Source organism: Triticum urartu, chromosome 2 (assembly GCF_003073215.2).
Source record: "Triticum urartu cultivar G1812 chromosome 2, Tu2.1, whole genome shotgun sequence".
NCBI classification, from domain to species: domain Eukaryota; kingdom Viridiplantae; phylum Streptophyta; class Magnoliopsida; order Poales; family Poaceae; genus Triticum; species Triticum urartu.
The window spans coordinates 509,991,086-510,002,491 of record NC_053023.1 but is presented as its reverse complement, the minus strand read 5'-3'; the positions used below and the strand labels follow the sequence as shown (position 1 = coordinate 510,002,491).

General features: G+C 40.1%; 1 protein-coding gene across 1 annotated transcript; it reads left to right on the top strand.

Moving 5' to 3' along the window:
- Positions 1 to 380: 380 nt before the first annotated feature.
- LOC125538331 (glutathione S-transferase TCHQD) lies at positions 381 to 4,023 on the top strand. Its single transcript, XM_048701589.1, has 3 exons — positions 381 to 591; positions 1,279 to 1,489; positions 1,588 to 4,023. The coding sequence occupies exons 2-3, from the start codon at positions 1,281 to 1,283 to the stop codon at positions 2,174 to 2,176; spliced, it is 798 nt and encodes a 265-aa protein (XP_048557546.1). The 5' UTR covers positions 381 to 591; positions 1,279 to 1,280; the 3' UTR covers positions 2,177 to 4,023.
- The last annotated feature ends 7,383 nt before the right edge of the window (positions 4,024 to 11,406 follow it).

Below are 11,406 nucleotides of genomic sequence, written 5' to 3'. Positions count from 1 at the left end.
ATGACACCCAAGTCGACGGATCTGGACTAGTTGGAGTCAGATCCACTGGCCGCCATGCCGGAGACGGCCGGAGACGGCCGGAGGGGAGCTTGGGTGGTTGAGGGGAGTGGCTAGGGTTTGGTCCGGCAGGCGGATGGGAGGAACCGTATGCTTACATCTAAATCCAGTAGACAGCTAGACATGATACATTCCTCAAAAAAGAAAAACTAGACATGATACATTTTGTGTGAATTGGTGGGGCATCACGCCCGGGTGCACGCAGCATGGATCTCTGGATAATCAAACCCCAGTAACCGACCGACCAGAACACGGTGGCAAGAGCGCGTCGACTGGGCAGGCAAAGGAAAGGAGAGTGACAGAGGGACAAACAAAGTTGTGAGGACAGCCTGAAATAGCCTTGTTGCAGTTCACTTCAGGAGTTCCGGCGAGGACGAGAACCAACAACAACATCCCCACTTCCCCAACCGTCTCCTCGAATCCCCGCCCCCCCCCCCCCCCCCCCCCCCCCCCCCCCCCCCCCCCCCCCCCCCCCCCCCCCACCCCCGCGCCGTCGCCCTCGCCTCCGCCCGGGATCCTCGCCCGCGTCGCCAGGTGAGGCCTTTCTCTCTTCGCCGCCGTTTGTTGGTTCTTCTTCTTCTGCTCCTCCTCCTCCTCTTGGCTGGCTGCTGTATGCGTGAGATCACCGGACTGGGCGTTAGATTTGGTTGTCTATTTTTGTGGTTCCGTAGAAGTACTTTTGGACTAAAGGCGAGATTCTGGACAAAACCGCCTTTTCCCCCAATTTAAAAGCACCTGTAACTTTGTAAGAGTGTATTGATCCTGAATTCATGGCCCCGGAAGATTAGAGCTCGATATATTTCACACTGGAACGCGATTGGTTCCGGCTCATATCTAATTGAGGCAAACGCGATTGCTCCTTGTGCTTAGAATTTGTAGTGAGATGCAGATGTTATGACCAGTCTAATGAATGAACATTAAAATACAAGCACAGACGAAACAACCAATCCGTTGTTTTCTGACTCTGAATATGGTGTGTTTTTAATTACTCTCATACTTTTCGTTATGCAACTATCTGAAAATACGCCCACTGCTCTGTTTCAAAGGAGACTAACCACCTTGTCTCCATCTATCCCCAGAGACTACTTAGTTTGAACGAACTTCCCATTTTTCCATCACAGTCCCTTATTCACACCGCAACTGCCCATTTCCCATCATAGTCCATTTGCAAGACCGATCAGGGATACTAATCACATGTTTTTTTTCTTGCTGCTAATGTAGCAATGCAGCTGTATCACCATCCGTATTCACTAGACAGTCAGAAGGTGCGGATAGCCCTGGAAGAGAAGGGTATTGACTACACATCATATCATGTCAATCCACTAACAGGGAAAAACATGAATGTGGCCTTCTTCCGAATGAACCCTTCAGCGAAGCTCCCTGTCTTCCAAAATGGCGCTCATGTCATTTTCCGTGCCATCGATATCATCCAGTATGTTCTTTCATTCACCTTTGGAATGGCTCAAACTTACACATTCGATACTGCTGACCAAACAGAAATATTCATTTATCTCCTCTATATTTTCATAGGTACTTAGACAGACTCGCGGTGCACTTAAGCGGCGAAATCCAGCCTGTGAATACTGAGGTTCTCCAATGGATGCAGAAAGTTGATGGTTGGAATCCTAAGATGTTCACACTAACTCACACCCCACTAAAGTACCGTGCGTTTGTCTCCAAGTTCATACGCCGGGTGCTGATTGCTCGGATGGCTGAAGCCCCAGATTTAGCTAGCATGTACCATGTCAAGCTCCGTGATGGTTATGAGACCGAAGACAGACTGAAGGACCCCGAGACTATGCGGCAAAGTGAGGAAGAGCTGAGCAAACTTCTGGATGATGTTGAGGCACAGCTCAACAAGACCAAGTATCTCGCTGGCGATGAATTCTCACCAGCTGATTCAATGTTCATTCCCATTCTTGCACGAATAGCCCTTCTTGATCTTTATGAGGAATACATCAGTAGCAGGCCCAGGGTCCTGGAGTACCACACATTGGTCAAGCAGAGGCCAAGCTACAAGGTTGTAATTGGGAAGTACTTCAATGGGTGGAAGAAGTACCATACTCTCTTCAGGACCTCGTTCTTCCTTTGTGTTCGAACCTTGTTCCGAAAATACTAGGTGGTTCAGCGTGTTGCGTAGCCGATCCATGCTGAACCAGTGTGTACAGTGAGTTTAGGCTGAATATATGACCATCATGTGTTTTTCCTCCAAGGCCAGGCTGATGGTTCCTGAGAGTTTTGTTTTCTATACACCTGTCTTCTCCAATGTCGCTGTTTAGAGCCTACAGAATCTAGATGTTGAATTACTTACAGAATAATAGGCCTATATGTATGGTTTGGGTTTTCTTTATACAACGCGTCTCTCTTCATGGACAAATATTATTTCTATCATCTGTTCTAGCGCGCCTCATATCTAAAGTATCTTGTGCACCAGCTGTCACTGCAATCTTCTTTTTCATTTGATTTTACGTTTTCCAAGTTTGTTAGAGAGCTTAGTTTCCAGTTTCATATTACTTCTAACTCATAGCTTCTGATTTCAAATTAAGTTATGAGTTAAAATTTGTTTACTCATATTTTTCTCATAGCTTCATTTTTCTGATGTCGGCGTGTGTGGGATTTGTCCGGTGTGTTTTGATGTTGGGAGTGGGCTCAGCTCTTGTTGTTTCGGTTTTCTTCCGGGTTTTCCGTAATTAACTGGGCAACAATCTTCTTAATCAATAAAACAGGCAAAACTTTTGCCTTGTGTTAAGAAAAACAATATTTTTTTCATAGCTTAATTTTTTCGTGCTCATATTTTTTAAACTCAAATAGCAATAAAATATTTTCCTACTGTATGAGTGCAGAGCTTCCCAGATATATTTAAGCAGAAGATCTCCATGCACATGCTTTACATGTACAGGACAGGACAATGGGCCCCATTATCATTGACTCTAGTATCCACTAGGTGTCTTTATTACTTGATCCCCTTATGGTTGTCGACATAGTGCACAACACGTCTATTTATACATCAAAGTTGAAACACTTTGTCCAGCAATTCAAGCTTGTTGTCTGATACTGTTTTCCTTCAGATTTTGTAGGCTCCGAGAGTAAGCAGGGAAGAGGAAGAAAGAGAGAGCATAAGAGCGCTAGGAATGGGAACATGGAGGAAAGCTTAACTTTTTTGTTTTCACCTCTAGTGTTGGAGGTGCAAATATTTAGTTTTGTGCTTTCCTGATGTCTCCCATTCCTATGGTTCTTGAGCACTCCTTCCTCTCCCCTTTCGCTTGCGCAATAGATTAATGCATAAACCTTAAATATGTGTGCACATACTTACATTATCTGATAATCTAAAAGGCTAGTCGAGAAAAGGAAGAAAAGAGAGCCTGAGAGCAGTGGGAATGGGAACATGGAGGAAAGCCTAACTTGCTTTGTTTTCGCCTCTAGTGTTAGAGGTGAGAATTCAGTTTGGTATTCCCGATGCCTCCTATTCCTACTGTTCTCAAGCACTCCTTCCTTTTCTTTTTGGCTTGCTTGGTTGCTTTAGCTTAAATAGAAACCAAATATATGCGTGCACATGTTTAATGTGGGATCTCAAGAGCGAGCTAGGAAGAGGAAGAAAGAGAGGGTGTAAGAGCAGTGGGAGTGAGAACATAGAGGAAAGCCTAACTTAGCTGTTCTCCACCTCTTGTGTTGAGGTGGAGATATTTCCCGATGCCTCCCATTCCTATTGTCCTTATGCGCTCCTTCCTCTTCCTTTTTGTTTGCTAAATCGATTTAGCAGAAAAACAGAACATATATGTGCATATATTCAGGTGATGTGAGATGTCCACTATGAGACAGGAAGAGGAAAAAGGAGGGCCTAAGAGCGGTGGGCATGGGACATGATGGAAAGCTAAAGACCTCAGTTCCTCGTCTAACACTGTAAGATGTTTTCTGTCAAAAAAAAAACACTAAGATGCTTTGTTTTGAGTTTCCTGATGCCTCTCATGCCTATTGTTCTTTGGTGTTCCTTCCTCTTCCTTCTAGTTTACACAACATAAAAAGGATTCATAGTAATAAATATGATTTCGTTCAAATTAATAACCCTGCATACTAGATTGCTATTTTCTGTGTTTGTTTGTCTCTTTGGCATGCCTTAATCCATTCATAAGACAAGATAAGATGTCGGCTTAACAAGGCTACTGGTTTATACTTCATAATTTAGTAGCACTGTAATTCATTTTTCAGATTCTAATCGCACCACGAAACACACCAAGACATTTTATTTACCTGTCAGGTATATTATATATACTAGGAAATCCTCTAGCATATATAACTGGATATTATTTGCGTTTAAGTACTTAATGTGTCAAGAAACCTTTAGACACTTACTTCTGTATTAACTAATTTATCAAGTTTGTTTACAAGCTTTGTCCCAAATGCTCAAATAGCATTAATGTTTAATGCCTATACATGTATGCAGATTTATGATGAAAGTAACACAGTATAGTAAAATAGTAGATCATCAAAGCAGTGAAATGATCTTTTAGATAAACCACACGACTAACATTTAAAGCGTGTCATTCTCTCTGCCCTGCAAACAAAATGTTATGACAGGCATATTAGGGGCTTAGCCTAGTGGGCTGTGGCCCAAGTTATCTTATCGTTATTAGGGGCTTAGCCCAATTATCTTATCGTTATTAGGGTTGTTTGCTTAGGAGTCAAGTAAACCTCTCTATATAAGGAGAGGAGATGTATCAATCTAATCAAGCAAGAAGCAATCAGTATTTGCTCGGCTTCCCTTAGGGAGCCGGGAGACCTAACCCTAGCCGCCTCTTGCGCCGCCGCCGCCTCTTCTCCACCACGCAAGGACGGTGCCCAGCCGCCGGCCGCCGCGCCCTTGACCTCGTCTTCCTCCATCTTTCCCCTACAATCTCCGCCCTAGAACCGGCAGAACCCTAGCTCCTAACACAAAAATACTGCTTTTCTGATGGAACTAGGAGACATACCTCTGTATCTATGTGACTCCCATTACATAGTTTGTACAAAGTTGAATGAACAATCTGCTTGTCAAGAATTGTTGTGGCAATAATCTGCACATTTGCAACCAAAGTTCAGTATTGTGCACTGCAATTTGCAACAGGAAGCCGTGTCGTCAAATAAACAATCATAAAACAGGATCACACAACTAAATTTACTGCATAACAGAAGCTTTCTTAACCCAAAGAGATTGACGACAATAACAGAGCATAGTTCTAGAATGTCCTCAATGTACAACCTTGTGTGACCAATAGCACAACCTTGTGTGATCCATGTACTTGATCTGTCTCAACTGCACAACCATGTGTGACCAATAGCCTAAAGATTGTAAAAACTTGTTGCCCATATTTCTTTTTCACAAGCGACTCTATCTATAATGCACACATAAAAAGATATGTGCATGTGAACTGTTAGTACGTAAAGGACAGGGGAGTGTTTTTTAACTCAAATAAACTGTGAAACAGTAACACAATCTGGTACCCCCATTTTACGTGCTTCAACCATTTTGCGTAAATCTACAGAAAAACAGTACCACTGTCATGAGAATCTTACAAAAAGAACTTAGGGCCTCTTTGATTCGCGGGATTACAAAAACACAAGAATAGGAAAAACGTAGGATTGAAATGACATGTCCATTGGATTCCTATAGGATTTGAGTTTATTTGATTGTATCACAGGAAAAATAAAGGATTTCTTCCAAGAGGTTGGAGTGGATGCTACAATTCCTATGAAATGTAGTTCAAATGAATCCATAGGAAAAAATCCTATGGGATTCAATCCTGCGAATCAAACGATCAACGCAGGAAAAATTCCGAAGGATTCTTATCCTTCAAAAATCCTATGAAAATCCTTTGAATCAAAGAGGCCCTAGGATGTACACTCAAAGGCTGACAAACTAAATTTGAACATCAAGTGTTTCTGAATCTTACAAAAAAGAACTTATGATGTGAACTCAAGGTTGGCATACTAAATTTGAACATCAGAGTTTGGAATGGAAGACAAGTAACCAGGAAAGTAAGTTTCTAAATATAATTTCCAGCTATTTTTTAGAGATTTTTTTTCACGCTTCGGTTGAATATTGTGATGTCACTGCATATAGCACAATTTACGAAATAGCAGGCCGTCAGTTCAGCAACCTATTGGTAACTAGGCTCGAACTAATTATGAAAACAGTGGAAGATGTCATAGTTATAGTACTTTTTCATGTATAGACCAAAGTTCAAATATAACTGATACATTATGGTACCACAATTCAATCCAGGAATTGGACTGGACTGGAACCAGTTTCCTTGTGGCACCCATCGCCTAGTGGCAAGGTTTTACTTCCGAACCATAACATTTCATTTCTTGCAAGCTAGAACTGGACTCCATGCCAAGCATTTTACTGGTAGAACTTCGATGTATCAGACTTATGCAGAGTAAAAATATCAACAGTATCTTACCAAAAGTAAATGCTTCCAGGTCCTCACTGGAAGTAGTACACTGTAAATCCTCCAGAACTGGTGCTATCTGATCAAGTGTCATTGCTGGACCTCCTTCCTTTTGTCCTAGTTTCTCCAAAATACCATTTATTGATGATGTCACTGAAAAAAGGTAACTCACTGTTATATTTGCTGGAAATAATTCACAGTGCTTTGCAAGGTTGGTCTTTTCCCATTCTAGTGATATTATAGGGTTTTAAGTAAGGTATAGTGATTTTTCTTGCACCGATATCGATGGGACAACTATTAATCAAAACTGAAACCATGTAACTTGAGTGATAAATTGTCATAGTACACTGGTACCTCGCAAGTTGGTTACTTGCCTACTTGGTATCTTTGGAGGCATTGTGCTGGTAATGATTCTGCAAAATATTCTTATGCAATTAACCTAATGAGGTATACTAGATTTGTTTTATCCTCTTATGCCTCTTTCTATCCTCCTTGAAATCCAAGAGTAGAAAACTAAAACAAATGGCAGAAGGCGTGATTTCAACAAGCATATGCCATTATAGGAATAAACTAGCATATGGCATTCCTTAATCTGGCTCATTCAAGACCATGCCAAGCACGCTCGTTCTCCTGCTTATTACCTACTTTGCTGATCATCACCTTGTGGCACTTTAGAAATTGTTCGTCCCACAAGTTGGCCGAATGTTAGCCTCCCATTCAGAAGCAATCCGTCAATAAGAGCTTCTGACTGCAAGATACATAAATTCCATGCATAAGGTCATAAACTGTGGAAAAGCTACAAGTACTAAATGATTGTAGTCATAATGTTCCTGGACAAGATCACATATTTTGTAGCAAACACAGGAAACAGCTATGACCATGATTACGCCAAGCTATTTAGGTGAGACTATAGAATACTCAAGCTTGCATGCCTGCAGGTCGACTCTAGAGGATCAAATCAAGAACTTAGAATGTTTTTATTTTTGAAACAACCAACAAACTAATCGTCAACCAATCAGCATTTGGCATTGCCATGGTAACTGGAGCCATATTTTACAACCACATAATATGTTTTCTACCAGTTGTCATTTTTAAGCAATGACTCATTCTCCTGGATAATCCCTAAGCTGTTAGGCTGTTCTGCATGGTATATCCACATATGTCAATGATTCCTGGACTTGCCGAGAGCTAGAATCAGTCTCCTTGCCAACTGCATAGTCATCTCTTGTTATTTCTCATTCAGACCTTGTACATGTACTCTATAAAGAGCAATTAATTCAACAGATAAGTGTGTTTATCTCGATGTCATTCATAGTATCAGAGTAGTCTTTGGGTCATGCTAATCCAATCTAAACCATTCTTCCCTTGCCCCGTCAACCCACCTATGTTACCATGGGTGGAGAATAGAGAATAGCCACAACATCATCACAAGCTTCAAACCTAGAACCTAACGACTTCCATAAACTGCAGTCTAATGAATTCATTTATCGAGTAAAAATGCAAATAGTTTAGATAGTGAATATTACAATTCAAATTCAAATGGCAAAAGTCTAGACCACATCTGTATCCAGTAAGTTAAAGATAAACCCATGCCCATATGCACCCCTTAGAGAGTACACGTGCATTAAAAAACCAAAAATTGCAGTATTAGAACATGTTGAACATGTTACAGTGCGTATAGAAGAAAAAGGTTGTGCAAAAGTATGTTTATATCATCATATGTACACTGTACAAAAATAGTTTACTCATCCTGTGTGATATTTGTCAACTTCTTTTTGTGCAATGCAGATATGATCATCTTTCTGCAAAAAAGTTCGCTTGTATTCGGATTATAACATGCTCTAATGGAATGGGGGATTTTGAAGTGCACAAGTACTCAATCCTCAGGGGTGCATATGAACCTAGGTTCAGAGTGCATATATAAATAAGTGAGAACATACAGAATGTTAATTGTTCAGGAAAATCTTAACCATATTTGTATTTTGTCAAACATAGTAGTCCAATAATATAATGTGGATAATATGGACCCTTGACACTCCTAATAAGTGCAAGGATCATTGGAATAGTGTCATACATGGTGCCATGAACCAGTCTAACATGCTTAAAGATTAACCCAGAGGATGGATAGAGGATGTGAATACAACATTTGAAAAACTTGGAATGCTCAAGCTGAATAGTAGGAATATGAAACGGTTCATCTTGCACTACATATAGAAGAAAATGTTTGTCGACAAAAAGATGATAGGCCTTATGATCTTGAAGGAGCAAGAAGAATATTCAGACGTACAACACTAGAATAATTTGATTATGCTGAATGGCAAACTCCAGATAGAAAGGATTAACTAGCTTCTACTCCCTCTGTCCGGAATTAGTTGATGCTTAAACGGATGCATCGAGCATTGATACGTCTAGATACATCCGTTTGAGCGTCAACTAATTACGGAGGTAGTATTTTCCAACAGTGATTGCAGTATATCATGAAAGAGTAAAAGACAACCTCAGGACACCGTTCTAAAATTTGCAAGTACCTCACTCATGTCATCAACTCTAGATCAGTAATCAAGGTGAAGATGCATTGTTTTTTTTTTCAAGGATACGTCTGACGTATCGAGAAGATGCATTGTGATTGTTTTAACACATGCTAATAATCTTTAGCGTAATACTGATATCTCAGTTACCCAATGCCATCACCTCTAGACCATTAATCAAGGTCGATATGCATCTAGCAATGAGAATCACAAGGCACAATTCATAGGTGCACAAAATCTACAGTACCATCTGCTCCACACTGATTTCGGCATTCAGAGAATTATGGCTGCTGTTTTAATCAATCCAGACTTTCAACAAGCAAGCGTGAACTAAAATCAAGGTCACATCAAAGTAAATACCTCTGGAATGTCCGCACGGATAACAGAGATGAACTTTGAGAAGCGCAACCGATGCAGGACATTATCGAATATGGCCAAGTAGAGCGTCACCCTCCTATAGCCTACAATCACAGAAAAATGGAGTCACAGATGAAGTAAACATGCGTTAAATGAAATTTACACAGAAAGATATCATGTGTTGGTTCTCTTACTTCTGCATCATCGTAATTGCTATCATGTGTTGGTTCTCTTGCTTCTGCATCATCCTAATTACTAAACATAACATCCCTTTCATATGGGAACCGTCTAACTTGTTGAAATCTGAACTAATTCATATGAAAAAACAGGATCATATGACAAACTTGTTCATCTACCTTGATTTGCATGATCTTGTTTTGCTTTGGATGTCCATGAAGAAACCAAAATCTAAATGAAATCTAAGTTGTTCCTAATAAGAATTTTTGATCGGGATGACTCGTGGTACAGGAGGACAGCACTTTCAAGGTCTATGAGGATATAATGCTTTATTTCGGATCCGTTGCAACATACGGGCACTTTACTAGTATATGGAAAAGGACCGGTTAGTCGTAGAAACATAAACAAGCACACTAGAAACATAAACAAGCACACTTTCAGACTTATTTAGATGAGACACAAAACTTTAATACATAGAATGATACCAGTTCCCTTATGTTGAACTCATGTTGTAGACAAAATCAGATCAATGACACACCACTACTGACCACTGTAATTAAGAGTCATAGTATAAATTAGAGTGAGAAATATGGTAATTAGCTCACAAAACATGTAACAATACATGCATTGCAGATTTTCTTAGCATCAATTAGCATCCACCGTGTAAAATGATCTGAATTGGATAAACTGTTCCTAGAGACTTCACACATGCACATAGCAAACTAATGAAAATATAGGGAGGCTAGCAAGAAACAATCACTTTGAAAACTCTAAACTCCAATGAAATTTGTACATGATCATAAAAAGATGTTTCTTGTATATTGTTTAGACGTGCGGAATAAGGCTTGTTTTGTCCACTCTAGAACCTTCTTGGGTGTTTGTGTTGCAGCCGGGGTGATTTGATTCTTCTAGTGATGGTGGCCGAGCTACAAGGTTTTGTAATTACGACGTACTTCGATGGCTGGAAGAAGTATTGAAATCTCTTCAATTCGTTCTTTGTGTTTGAACCTTGTCCCAAAAATACTAGGTGATTCATCGTGTTGTTTAGGCGATTCATACTGAACCGATGTGTATAGTGAGTTTAGACTGAAATATATGATCATTTTACCTTCATGTATTTAACTCGTAGGGGTTGTGGCCGATGGTTTCCTTGGTCTCCTTGCATGTATGTAGTTTTGTACAACCTTCAGAATTTGGATACTAAAGTACTTATAGAATGATAGCCCTAGCCCTATACACATTTTTTTCTATTGATAAAATGGCCTATATACATTTGGTTTTGCTGATAAGAGATCTCTAGGATCATGGGATAATCACATTTGTCATTTTTAATAGTGCAGCTCACCTCATAAGTACCTAGAGTATCAATTTATTGTCACTTCATGGTTCTTTCCCCATTGTTCTGTAATGTTTCCAAGTTTACATAGAGTGTTTAATTTGTCCAAGTTCATGCTATTTTTATCTCATATCTTATTGCTACACGTTTTCATACTTCATAAATGCACAGGCTGATACAAATATTATGTACCTGTTTTGGATATGGGTAATAAAGATAAGAAGATATCTTTCCACACATGCCCTAAATTAAGAGTAGAGGACAATAGGACAGGGCCAGTGATTATGTGGCCCCATTATCATTGACTTTAGAATGGTGCCCCCATGCACCAGATGTCTCCATTTCTTTCTCCTCAAAGGTTCTGCATATGATGCACCACCCATTATTTATACCTCAACGCTGAAACACTTCGTCCAGCAATTCAAGCTTTTTGTTTGAAAGCTTTTGTTTTGTTAGATTTGTAGGCACTGAAAGTAAGCCGGGAAGAGGACGAAAGAGAGCTCAAGAGCACTAGGAATGGGAA